Source organism: Sinocyclocheilus anshuiensis, unplaced genomic scaffold, assembly GCF_001515605.1.
Source record: "Sinocyclocheilus anshuiensis isolate Anshui unplaced genomic scaffold, SAMN03320099.WGS_v1.1 scaffold1632, whole genome shotgun sequence".
Taxonomy (NCBI): Eukaryota; Metazoa; Chordata; class Actinopteri; order Cypriniformes; family Cyprinidae; genus Sinocyclocheilus; species Sinocyclocheilus anshuiensis.
In genome coordinates this window covers 1,359,414-1,374,212 of record NW_015558674.1, presented here as the reverse complement: position 1 = coordinate 1,374,212, position 14,799 = coordinate 1,359,414, and the positions used below count along the sequence as shown (strand labels likewise).

Here is a 14,799-nt window from a genome sequence, read left to right as displayed (position 1 = left end):
CATTTCCTTTTGAAAACAGTTGTGCTGCTTCATATTTTTGGGGAAATCATGAGTTTTAATAAAAAAAAAAAAAAAAGGAATTAATACTTTTTTTTCAGCAAGGATGCATTAAATTGATCAAAAGTGATAATAAAGTCATTTACAATGTTATAAAAAATTATATTTTAAATAAATGCCGTTCTTTTGATAATAACCGGTTCGTCTCTGTCCACCACACTGATGGTGTGAATGAGCTGGAGAAGAGACAGAAAGACAGAAAATGTTTACAGATTTAAATAAATAATTGGAGAGAATGCTGGTGCTTTACTAAGTGAAAAACTCACACTGAAGGAACTTCAGTCAGACTACTCATATTTACTAGTCGACTATTCATCCAGAAAAGTAGCCGACAAGTCAATATTTACCTCATGTAAATGACTCACTTCTGGCAAGTCGAACAGTGTGTGAGTCTAGAGAACAGCCACTGCTGAGATGATGCGGCTGACAAACCAAAGCGTGCATATCTGCATTTCCAGGTTCATGCAGCTGCTGTTGTCACAAACACAAGTCATGTTCCCCTCGCTCGAGTTCGTGTCAGCCTCTGGCCAACATTTGATAAGCTTGACAGCGCTTTGCAATAATTCTGGCTTCTATGTGACTCTCTAAATGCAATCAGATCATCTCAGATGAATGCAACTCCATTTATAACATTCTGTGTGAATGCAAAATACTCTGAGCTCACAGGACTTTCACTTTTGGGTAATTCAAATGGTTCCAAATCTATTTGGGAGTTACTGGTTACTGTACAAAGCTGCTGTGCAAAATGTTACATAGATGCATAAAAAACAGACTAATGGCAGAACTAAAGGACCAGTCAACCTGCTGCATAATATATTTTTGCACAACAGCTTTGCACAATGGTTAAATATATCTAGATAATATATATATAAATATATAATATAAATAAATTAAGTACATTTCCTTGAGAGACAAATGAAGAGTTACATACTGTATATATGGGTGATTTTCACTCAAATTAAAACATGTTAATTACTTGAATTAAAACAAGCATTAACTGAAAATAAAATAATAATTAAAAAAACATTAAAAAAAAAAAAATGTTATTAAATTTGTTTCAGCTTGCTTCCAAGGCATAATTTCTCTTTTTTTTATATAGTATGTCAAATAACCAAAAATAAACTGAAAACCCAAATTTAATAAAAAGTACATACATTTAACAAAAAATAATTAAGTAAAAACAAAAGAAAAAAACAATAGAATTACTTAAACCCAAATTTAATTTACTTAACTAAAATTTATTAGAAAACAGACAATATTAAAAAAATAACTTTATAAAAAATATATTAAAAAATTAAAACTATCATAGTGTGTGCATATATATACTGTATATATATATATATATATATATATATACACATACATACACACACACTTATTTTCCTTAAACACACTTGTTCATCATTGCATTTAATGTTTTCACATGCTGCATAACATTTTGCACAGCTTTGTACAGGTTAAATATTACAAATTATGCAAATTTGAATATACAGTGTATTCAGAAGATTTTGCATTCACAACGCAGACTATAAATGACTGTGCAGGAGCTGCACACCTCCTTTCTTCCAAAAAAGCACATTTTGTCATATTATGCTAAAACTACACCGAGCTGTCTCGGCCTGCTAGGCTTTCAAATTACAGTTTCTGTGATAAATCAGAAGTGCGAGGCGGAGAAGTTGTGGCATTGAGAGTGGGTGTACTTGTGAGCGGCATCGGGCACAGTCACTACATTAGCCGGATTGTGAGACAGCAGATGGGAGCGTTTAGGAGAGCGAGAGGAACAGAGGAGCGGCGGAGAGGGAGTGGGCGGCACTTCAGACAATCCTGCGAAAAATTCCCATATTCTCTCATTGCTCATTTCTCATTACACGGTCATCAAAAGACTCGCACGGCGTTTAAGTCAATTTTTAGGGAGGTGATAGAAAATCCAAGTGTAATTAGAGGAGATGGGGGGAAAAAACCCTAAATTACAATTCTTTTTGCAAAGTCTTTCCTGCTACCTAAAGTCAGCGAGGAACACTCACGCTTGCTCGGATTGGAAAATGAAAAGGAAAGAGGCACACACACCAGGAAAGTGAAAGCAAGGACAAATGCTTGTAAGGCACAGCCGTATACTCAAAGGAGACCCCACACTAACACTGATGTTTTCCCTTCAAAATGATTAAAGCTGCAGTTTCCAAGAGAGGCAAAGTGCTTGTGTTTAAGCCTCAGTCCTCCAGGACGCGCGCGCTTTGACGGGCTCCGCTTTGAAAGAAATAGTTTGCACAAAAATAAGCATTCTGTTCACATCGTGTCATTTTAAACCTGTATGCCGTTATTTTTTTTGTGCAACCCTTTTTCATGCATGGCTGTCGAGCTCTAAAATGACCAAAAAAATAAAAAAAATTAATTAAAAGTAGTCCAAATGACTTGTGCACTATATTCCATGTCTTCTGAAGTGATATGACAGATTGACAACTGTCAAATGTCACACCAATGTGAAATAGTGCATTATTATTATTATTATTATTATTATTATTATTATTATTATTATTATTATTATTATTATTATTATTATTATTATTATTATTATTATTATTATTATTATTATTATTATTATTATTATTATTATTATTATTATTATTATTATTATTATTCACTGTTTTTTTAGATTACTTCACTGTGGTTATCTTCATTGAGATGTCTATTATTTATTTTTTTATTTTACATTTCCAATCCAAAAGAGCAACTAAACTGTTTTTCATTGTTTTTAAAACAATGACAATAAAGTTCTATTATATTATATTCTATTGTTACAGCATGGAAACCAGGACATTTGTCATTAATATATTACATTTACATTTATGCATTTGGCAAATGCCTTTATCAAAAGTGATGTACACTGCCTTCAAGTAATAACTAAATATTAAAATAAATACATACATACATTCATAATAGAGTTATAAATAATAGATATATAAGACATAAATGCATATACATGCAAATAAAACAAACAAACAAATTAATAAAATTAAAGTGACACTTCCACGTATAATTTCAAAAACCTAAATGTGAATAGTCGGAATATAACGAGTGAACTTCAGCTTAAATTTCAGTCTGTTTTTACACAAAGCTATTGTATGCCTTTACTTTTAAAGAACTGTACTTTTATGGTGATTTTAAAAGCCATGAGCACCATCAACTCTCTTTGTATGCAAAAGTCTCTCCAAAAATGATCATTGTGTACTTCCGGTAGAATTAAGTCACCAACAATCACTCTCATCTATACAAAACCTAATAAAAGATTCTAATAATAAAAAAAGTCAATCTTATTATTATTATTATTATTATTATTATTATTATTATTATTCACTGTTTTTTTAGATTACTTCACTGTGGTTATCTTCATTGAGATGTCTATTATTTATTTTTTTATTTTACATTTCCAATCCAAAAGAGCAACTAAACTGTTTTTCATTGTTTTTAAAACAATGACAATAAAGTTCTATTATATTATATTCTATTGTTACAGCATGGAAACCAGGACATTTGTCATTAATATATTACATTTACATTTATGCATTTGGCAAATGCCTTTATCAAAAGTGATGTACACTGCCTTCAAGTAATAACTAAATATTAAAATAAATACATACATACATTCATAATAGAGTTATAAATAATAGATATATAAGACATAAATGCATATACATGCAAATAAAACAAACAAACAAATTAATAAAATTAAAGTGACACTTCCACGTATAATTTCAAAAACCTAAATGTGAATAGTCGGAATATAACGAGTGAACTTCAGCTTAAATTTCAGTCTGTTTTTACACAAAGCTATTGTATGCCTTTACTTTTAAAGAACTGTACTTTTATGGTGATTTTAAAAGCCATGAGCACCATCAACTCTCTTTGTATGCAAAAGTCTCTCCAAAAATGATCATTTTGTGAAAAACAACATCAAGCATGAGGGTGAGTAAATAATGACCGAATCTTAATTTGTGGGTGAACTATTCCTAAACTAAAGAGACAAAAATGACAAAAATCTAGTTTAATGACACACATTTGTCCTGAGGTGCTGATGTAAGAGTCTAATGTAAGAGCTGGACTGCACATCTACTCAGATTCTGGTTTAAAGCCCACAGACTGTCAGTCATGCTCTCATGGAAACACATTCTGGCACAGAGAGAGAGAGAGCGTGGTGTTAACATTCATTCATGGCTGTGCGTTCAGTATTGTTCCAGCAGTCTGTGAGTGGCAGGCAGGCTTGCCAATCTTCACTGGGGTGAGTTAAGGTAAAGTTATGGTAAAGAAGCCTCTCTTTCCAGCCCTTGATGTTGAACACATGCTATCTTCTGCTAAAATATATATATATATATATATATATATATATTACTTAACATAATATTTAGGATGAACTAATGATGAAAAACACACAGTACTGCACTCATCAATATTGATTAATATTAATTTCTGCATATACTAATTCCAGTAAATGTTATATATGTTAACACGAGTTGATGTAATATAGAAAAACAATGCTTATGAATAAAATAACAACACTAAAAATATCTGCTGTTGTTCGTGATAGCCAATGCATTTTTCCATTGCAAAATGCATTGTAAAACTTTCACTCTTATTGTAAAGTGTTGCTGATTATAAAATAACCAATTCTTATTTTTTCCCTCCATTAAATTTAGGGATAGTGGTCTATACAAACATCTGTTGAAAAAAATAAAATAAAATAAATCCATTCAAATAGGGCACAATGTACTGTAATACTTTGAAAAATTTATTTTATTTTATTTTATTTTATTTTATTTTATTTTATCTTATCTGATTTTATTTTACTTTACTTTACTTTACTTTACTGATGTTTTACCTGTATTTTAATCTTGCAATTTTGCACTTCATTGAATAGTGTTTTAGGGTTAATGGAAATGTCCATCAAATAATGTCCTGATAATGTCCTGGCAGAAAATTACCTGTACATTTCCCAGTTTTTTCCTTACTGTAAGAAAAAAAATCAGCAAAAAGTGACCAGTTACATTTTCTGTTAAATTTACAGACATTTCCTTCAAAACCAAAACACAACACAATGCGTAAAAGCACCTGTAAAAAATCAATACAGAAAATTCCTTCATACTAACACAGTATATTGGGCCATAGATTTACAGACTTTTCTCAGAGTGTAAATTAGCACTGACCAGCTTAGACTTTCATGCAAACTTAATTTAGTCTTTCTAAATGGTTAACCAGATAAAGAACGAGGCCCAGAGCTCCAGAAATTACAAATGTTCTTGATGCCGGAGTAAAACTGCAGGTGTCGAATCCCCAAGACATATTTCTCATAAGTCAAGCAGTACTTGCAGCTGATAATGTTCCTGGTTGATTACATCCACAGCAGCATTAAACTAAACCCTAACCTGTGCTTCCCATCAGCCTCATTATTCGCAGTGCTCCACTTCTGTCTGCGGCTGATAATGCAACGCCTTTAATCAACACACGCAAACTCCTGTGACTTTCTTCACATTTTTTGGGGTCCAGAAAACAATGTTACACAAGCACAAAATCTCCAGCCGCATGACAGAGGCCGGGGGGAACGGGACACATGTTATATTTTTAAGATGTTTGTTTATTGGTCTCCTCTCAGCTTGAAAGGGAAGTTTTGTGGGACTCCTGCTGATCGCCTGCTTTCAGACATCCTTCATCACTGCACCGCTTTAGTGCTCGCCGATGAAATGCTGCCCGCTACTTTGTAAAGAACTGGGAAGTAGTACTTATTAATTTTATTTAAAAAAAACGCTGGAATCAAGTTATTTTCATGATGTTTGGATCTGTTAAGACTTCTTGAACTATATTCCTTCAATGATTCAAATTTTGATTTCTTATTTATAATTTCAATATTTTATTTGACTAATCAGATATCTAATCATGAAAAGATCCAGTTTAAACACCTTCCAAGATGCATAAAAAAAAGGTTTTATATGCTAAACTTGCAGTATCTCAAATTATATAAGAGTAGATCAGATGTCTACCCATTTATAATTAGTGTTGTTGTTGTTGTCGATGGCAGGTAAAACAAACTATTAAAAATAACAAAATTGAAAAAACAAAAACAAAAAATACTACACACACACACACAAAATAAAAATAAAAAATTACAACTAAAATTACTAAAACTAAACCAAAATAAAAATAAAAATTAAAATAAAGCTAAACAGAGCTATAAAAATAAATAAAAATACAAAAGTACATACAAATTTAGTAACATTAAAATAAAAATAAAAGATAATTAAAAATAAAAATAAAAATATGTTGTTAATTAAAATAAAGCTAAAATAAAATATATTACACAAAATAATAAAATAATGATAATGACAAAAGCACATATAAATGTACTAAAATTAAAATGAAAAGTAAAAATATAAACATAAAAGTGAATATATTGTTTTGTATTTATTATATTTTTGATAGTAATATTATTTTGATATATATAAATATATTAATAAATATTAATATCAAAATATTCATAAATATGATAATACATTATAAGCAATACTAAAATTATACTGTGTATATGACCACATTTACATGACCAAATATAAATGGAACATGCATGATCTGATTGATTAAAACAGATCAACTGTAAATAACCCACAGATTTACAAATGGGTTTCATACTTAAGACTTATCGTTATAATTGGTGTAATGAATTATAAAAACAATCATGCACTGACGAATTGTTCACAATCAGAAACATGTATTAAGAACTATTTAAACAGGCTCAAGTTCTTCATGTTGACTTTAAGGAACCAGAGCTGTTAATTGGAACGATTCTCATCCTTTCTATATTGTGACCCTCATTTGTTTAATGAGCTGTTGTTTGGATGGTAAAAAAAAAAGAGTGAAGTAAACAACGTTAAATGAGTACAGAAACTATATGAAAAAGAATAAATGAACGCTGCTTTCTTAACAGAAGTTAATTGCAATGCCAAGGACAGAAACAACAAAAGGTCATCGATATTTCCCATTTCGAGGGCGAAACTAATGCCTGAGGGGCTTCTGGAGGGAGAAGGATTGGGATGGAAAACACAGAGAGAAACAGGGACTTCTGAGAAAGAAAGACGGAGAAAAATAATGTGAGGGAGAGAACGATTGTGAGGGAGAAGCAGTGTGTGGGAGTTTATTGAGTGGCAAACACAGCTCCCTCAAGCAAAATCATCTAATTAGATTTCCATCCAACAGCCCCCTCATGACCCTTTAAGCTGCGCAAGGCTCGGAAAGTGAGAAGCCAAGCGTCTCCCAAAAGTCTCGCATGTTCTCCAGAGTCTTCCAGGACCAAAGGTCTTCTCCGAAAGTCTTCCTCCTGCACACAGAGGAGGTGGAGGATGCTGGCCTCCGAGATGGATGGGGAAGTTCAAGGAAAAGAGTTTTCATTCTATGAGTTTGCATTTGCATGAACACTTTCTACCAGCGATGAGGAGAGGAACTAACTGTAATTAGTTAGCTGAGGTGATAATTACACTGGGCATGGAAAACCTGGAAATAACCGGGTGATTTTAGCCAGGAAAAGTACAAGTAAAAATAAATAATAAACTATTATTAAACTAAAATATTACATAAAATATAAAACTGATGCACAATTCAATTGTAAATAAAGAACTCTCTAGTTATGCTCAGATTAAAAATATTTAATTGGCTAGAAAATGCTCTTTGTGATGACAATCATTGGAAAATAATTAAATCACAGATGATTGCATGGAAAATCACTGATCAAAAAGTGTGAACCCTGTTAAACACATGTAGCTCGTGTTTCTCTCTATCAAGTAGCATTGGGGAATGTGATTGATTTTAGACAATCAGTTAATTCAGATGATTCAATAAACTCGAAAAAGATTTGAGTCATTGTACAGAAATCCTAGTTCCACTTAAAAAGAAAATCAAGAAATTAATGATCAATTTAGTAATTCATGAACAAATGCATTTTTAAAAAAACATTAATAACATATTAAAAATGCGATAATAGGCATTTACAATGGTTTATTCTTTGTAAAATAATATTTAAAAATCTTTGTCCAGTAAGCACAAATGATTGCATGGAAAATCACTGATCAAAAAGTGAGAACCTTGTTAAACATGCTCTCATTTCTCTCTATCAGGTAGTGTTGGGAAATCGATTAATTCAGATGATTCATTTCAATTAAAAGAAAGAAAGAAAAAAAAAGATTTGAATTCCTGTACAAAACTCCCAGTGAGACTTATTTAAAGAAATTAAATAAAGAAATTAAAAATTATTATATATTATACATTTAATAATTAACAAATGCATTTCAAAAATGCAATAAAATAGCAATGCAATAAAAGTTGCACCGAAAATTGTTTATTATTTTAATATTTTATTGTTACATTTAACTACATTTTTAAACATTAAATAAACAAACAATTGTAAATGCAGTGGCAGTCCGGTTTTAGGACGAAAGCGAGAACAAGCCTCAAAAAAAGTGTTCAAAATAGACATTGCATAACTTAACTGCTGTTTACTTAATAATGGGCAAATCTCAGATGTGTATAACGATAAAACTTGTTATTTTTTCCTTCCACTTTAAGCACTACATGGATGCCAGAACAGGCTGACTGCATACAGACTCCTCTCATTATTAAACTGACCAGTCAGAACAGAAATTCAAATGACACAGCGTGATTAACTACCATCCAAATGCAGCCAAAAAATCAAAGGGAGAATAAATGTGATTTTCCTCCTTACACATAAATAACCCTCATTATCAGAGATGACCTTTCAATTACTCTTCAATTCACAACTCGCATCGTCCTCCTCTGAAAATCCCCTCGTGGAGCACCACTGCAAATATAGCTATCTATTTGTCCATTTAAAACATGACTGACTTCTATTCTTACTTTTGAAATAATACCTTGAAAATTGATTCCTTATTTATTTATTTTTTTCAAACTCCTAGTTCACAGCTTCAGTCCAGCCTGTGCTTTCTGCAAGATAATTCCTGATATTTTCCACAGAAGTGATAAAATATAAAATCATGTGTGCTTTGAATGAAATGAGGGAGGGTATTAATTTTTGGCTGAAATAACCCGTCTGTAGTGAATTTAACACGGGTTCTGTGTATGTGTCACCATGTGAGTGGGAGCCAATCCATCTCCACGGCCGTCTGTGCATGCGCATGGGAATGAGAGTGTACTTTTCCCCTCAAGCATTAGTCATGTAGCCGGGACTGTCCCGCGGGAGCACCAGACCCTTGTGATCTGTCACGGAGAGCCGCTCAGTGCTGTTTGATGTCTTGTGTACAGTTGACAGGCCTCTCGTCCCCGGGCCGTTCTTAGTATTTGCCTTTCCACTCGGCCTTTCCCTGCACATGCAACTCTATATGATATCTGTCTCTCCTCATCCCATCAGCCCAAATACCACAGGGTTACGTCCTCACACCGCTTCACATGTCAAATCTGAACAAGGGTCAGGCGTGTAGATAATGAACAAGATCATGAATGGGACACGCATGAATCAGAGACCTCTGCAAGGATAAACTTGAAATGTCTCTTTGTTCACTTCTGTGTTTTGTAAAGTCAACTAAGGTAATTGTGGGGAGATGCATCACTTTTTTACTATGGTACTAAATGATTATCAAATTAATGCACTGTGGTATTTATATCACAGTATATTTTTTTATAACAAGATACATTCCTAAAAACTTGATAGTACCATGCTACTATTTGTAAGTGAAGAGAAATAGTTCAAAACAAGAACTTACAGAAAAAGTAATCTGTGGTAGTACCATGGTAAATGTCCTGAAAACAGTATTACCATGACACCAATTGTAAGTAATGAGAAATACTTCAAATTGCATTAACAGAAAAAATTACCATAGTGCTACCATTTTTAGGGGGTATTTACAAGAAAACCATGGTACATGTCCCAAAAACATGGTAGTACCATGATATTATTTGTAAGTGAAGAGAAATAGTTAAAAGAGCATATAGAAAAAAGGTACATAGTCTTATCATATTTTTGGGTTAATTTCAAGAAAACGATGGTATAGTCATAGCACATGTCCTAAAAGTACAGTAATACCATGGTACTATTTGAAAGTGAAAAGAAATAGTTTAAATATAATTTACAGGATAAAGTACCATTATTTTACCATATTTTGGGGTACTTCCAAGAAAACCATAGTACCATAGTAAATGTTCTAAAACATTAATAGCATGTTTACTTTGTTAGTGAAGATAATAGTTCAAATAGCATTTACGGGGTATTTTTGGTGGTATCTACAAGAAAACCATGATAGTAGCATGGTACATGTCCTAAAAAACAGAGAAGATAAATAGTTCAAAACCGCACTTATAGGTAAAAAAAAAGTACCATAGTGTTATCATATTTTTGGGATACTTTCAAGAAAACAATGGTAGTACCACAGTACATGACCTAAAAACCACAGTACCATGGTAGATGTCCTAAAAAGCATGGTACCATAGCAAAGTCAAAACAATAACTTAGTGTTACCATATTTGGGGGGTACTTCTACGAAAACCATGGAAGTAATATTATACATGTATTATGTATGGTATTATTTGTAAGTGAAGAGAAATAATTCAAAACAAGACATTACAGAAAAAAAGTACCATTATTTTACCATATTTTGCGGTACTTTCAAGAAAACCATGGTAGAACCATGGTACATGTCCTAAGAAACATGGTAACGCCATGGTGCTATTTATAGTGAAGAGAAATAGCTCAAATAGCATTTACAGAAAAAGTCCATTGTTTTACTATATGTTGGGGTATTTACAAGAAAGACATGGTGGTACATATCCTAAAAATAAGGTAATACCATGGTACTATTTGTAAGTGAAGAGAAATAGTTCAAAACAGCACTTACAGACAAAAACTACCATTATTTTACCATATTTTGGGTAAGAAAACCATAGTAGTACCATGCTTAATGTCCTAAAACATGGTAATAGCATGGCACTACTCGTAAGTGAAGAGGAATAGTTAAAAAATAGCATTTACAGAAAAAAGTACCATAGTGTTACCATACTTTTGGGGTTCTTTTTACATGCTGCCATGGTAATACTATGATATTTTAGATTTAGCACAATAGTAAAATCATGCATTTCTGAACAATATCATGACAGCAATACTAACGTGTGTTTTTTTAGCACTAGCTTCTTTTTCCCACTATGAAATCAAAACTGCGTGCTGTGGATCCGGCGGCCCGCCACATCTACCTGACACTTAAATCCGCGCGAGCCCATAAACACTTTCTCCTTCCATGTCTAACATCGGTGTCACATTGCTGGAACGGGAGTCGCGCCCCCTGAGCCAAAGCTGCTTATGAGCTACCGGCTAAGTCCTTTTTCATGTCTCTAGCCCTCTTTCTCTCCCTCCGTCTGATTTATTCACCTTTTACACACAAACAAATACGCTGTGTTGTCATCCTTCAAATGGGATCAAACTCCATGCATTTAGCGGCTTAAGCTAATCTGATTTCACTGTTGTTCTATCAGAAATGCAAGCGGTGACGCTAGTGAGCGCTGGAGCAGAGAAAGGCGACGCTAGCATGGCACACGAACAAAGTTTGATAATTGGGCTAGCACGCAACATCGTGTGAAATGTGAAAGCAAGCAAGTTTTTGAATCACACAACAGGCCATACGAAGAGAATAGTATCTGGTCTGCAAAATATACACTATCACAGGGGTCAATTTTATGATGAATTTCTATAGGTAGCTAATTTTTGAGGCGCAATCTGATGTATGTTTAAGAGTAAAGCATATAGTCTTAAATTAGCAGTCCTTTACGTTTTTATTTTATTTTAAATCTATTTAACAGAAGCATTCAAGTAAGAAATAATACAGAAAATAAATAATAAAATGTAAAAATAATGGCATAGTGTAACAGATCGGCCAGGCTCCGCCACCAGAAGGATATGGACCCGAGGAACGCTCATGGGTACCTAGGACCGATGTACTGGACCCCGCCTTAATGTCAGAGTTCCATGCTGCCCATCCTGATCAGGCGGCACCTCGGGGCAGAGGTAGACTACCACGACGTCGGGGTTTTCGGCCCTCAGGAGCGGGCCATGGAGGGGGGTTACTGTAACAGATCGGCCAGGCTCCGCCACCACCCAATCACAACGATCCCTCTCACCTGAGTTCTGAGCACCTGCACCTGTCACCAATCAAGCACCTCATTACCAGCCTGCATAAAAGCACACACCTCAGACACCCTCACTGTCCGGTCTCGTATACACGTAGAGGACTCATTGACTTTGCTACTGATTTCCTTTGAATACTACTTACCTCCTGTGTTCCTCCTACTGTCTCCTCATCTCCAAGTGTCTTCTGTATCTCCTAGTTCCCGGATCGCTGAGGTGTGTGCTTCCCCTGTATACCTTCCAGCCTCAATCAAGCCAAAGACTCGGATTACTCCACTCTCCATATCCTTTGCACTCTCTCACGGACCCTTCCCTCACCATCACTTCCTCCGGACCCGACACCAGTACTCACTGTGACCTAATAAACTGTTTTGTATATAAACTAACCTGTTGTGTCAGACCTCTTCCGTAACACATAGTCTTTAGTGCATTAATTACAAATAAATACATTTTTATTAAAGCTAAAAGAATATTCATTCAAGCATGTTCTTTTTAAGCAATATTTAATAAGAGTAGCTTACGTTAGTTACAACAAAACAGTACATTAATATTTATGATGTTGACCTATTTAATTACTTTCCTTTTTTAATTATGCATCGATGCAGAATCATTCACATCAATGCATCATAAAAATGATAATATTCAACAGCTCTGTTGGTCGCTTTGGATAATAACATTTCTAAATGAATAAATGTAAAACCAGCTTAATATGAATTGCTCTGTTTGTTTGAGCAACACTGACTCAACCAGCCTGGTGAAAGCAAAAAGCCGCTATCATGATTTATTCAAGATTTTGTCAAAATGCAACTTATGTAAAGAACATAAACAGGTTCCCTCTTGTGCAACCAAAGATGATGCACATAAAAACGTCTCATCCGATCCACCCGGTTCATCACGGCAGTGTTTATGTGGAAGCCGAGCTTTCTGCATCTCCCACAAAGCGCCAATCTTAGGTGAGAGATAAATGAGTGTAATTGCGTGTTCCTCCACAGGCCTAATTTCCAGCCCAATCACCAAAGTGATTAATCACAGAGCCGGAGCGCGTGTAAAGTTTTAACACACAAACCGTAGCGTCTTCTGGCCTCCGCGGGCGTCTCTTGCTCACCTAAGCCAATTTAGTCGACACAACGCAATGGGGGACCCCGGGGTGACGGACTACAAATCACGTAAACATGCTACAGGTTATTGTAAAGCTATTACAAAAGCTGCATAGCTGAAGCTGCAGCAGGGGCTTCCAAAGAGTCCTGCGTTTAATGAGAGAAATTTATTACGATAAGCTGTCACCGGATTGCACTTTACCTCAGTATTCGGGGGATGTAGACGCTTGCGATATTTTTTACCTTAAATGCACTTCAGAAACATCGGGTATCATGGCCCTTCGGTTTGAAATTGTCCTGCTGAAAGATGAAACGTTTTCTGAGCTGTTATGCAGTTTTTTACTGGACTCAAACGGCATCTTTTTCAGCATATACTGGTATTGTGTTGCACTCGGTCTTTGTTCTGTCCAGCGAGTCGGCCGGATGAAAAGCAGCTCCACAGCGTGACGCTAAATCGCAGGACGCGTGGTGATTGTTAAGGTGTGAATGCCACCCATATCGCTTTAGGTTTCCACTGAAAAACCTTTATCTCTGGCTCATCGAACAACAAAAAACATGCTCTTTTGTGCCTCTCTTCTTTCAGGTAAACTTTTACTTCATTCTACTTCATAGCCCTTAAAAAGTCATCGCTGGTGACTCTGTGGCTTCTTTCCTTCAAGTTTCCTTCAGATTCTAGTGCTTTTCAAGAACATTTCTGAGTATTTCAATTTCCATATAATGTCAAAATGAAATTTGAAATCAACCAGCCTTTCTTTCTTAAAGAGATTCACCCAAAAATGAAAATTGTGGTATCTAAAATAAATAAATAAAAATGACCATTAAAAAACAAAACATGTATTTATTTATATATTGACTGACTGATTCATTGATTGATTGGATAGGTCACCCTAAAATAATGTTTAAGTCATGTTTTACCTTCATGTCATTTCATTTCAAACCTGTTTGACTTTCTGTGGAACACAAAAGAAATACATTTTGATGGATGTTTTAATGTTTCTTGTATATACAATGAGAGTTAATGTCCAAATAAATATTGGACCCTATTAACTTCCAATGCATGGACAAAACAAAACAAAACAAATAAAAAAAACAAACAAACAAACAAATCACTGAAAAATCGATCAAAATATCATATTTTACAGAAGAAATAAAGTCATACTTGGAATGGTTTGGAACAGCATGAGGGCAAGTAAAACAGAAGTTTAAAATAAAATAAAATTAAATAAAATTAAATTACAAAAAGGGGTTTAAAAATAATATTTCTTTATTTATAATTTTTTATTTATTTTAATTTTTAAGTGTAATATAACGTCCTTAAACACTTAAGACACTGTGTAGTTTTACTTTCACATCTTTAAAAGGGTAGTCTGCCTGTTAGATCCTGCACGCACTCAATTACTGAAAGAGTTGTTACCTGTAGCAGAAGAACCGCTTCTCAATATTATTAACTCGTCATTGTCTTTAGCT

The 14,799-nt window shown here is 34.0% G+C and overlaps 1 protein-coding gene across 1 annotated transcript in view; it reads right to left on the bottom strand.

The window, feature by feature from the left end:
- LOC107681302 (cadherin-22-like) overlaps positions 1-14,799 on the bottom strand; it is a 94,540-nt gene that overhangs the window by 21,107 nt on the left and 58,634 nt on the right. The window contains exon 9 of the mRNA XM_016477576.1: positions 170-233. Coding sequence (XP_016333062.1) covers positions 170-233 — 64 coding nt within the window. The remainder of the gene's footprint in view (positions 1-169; positions 234-14,799) is intronic.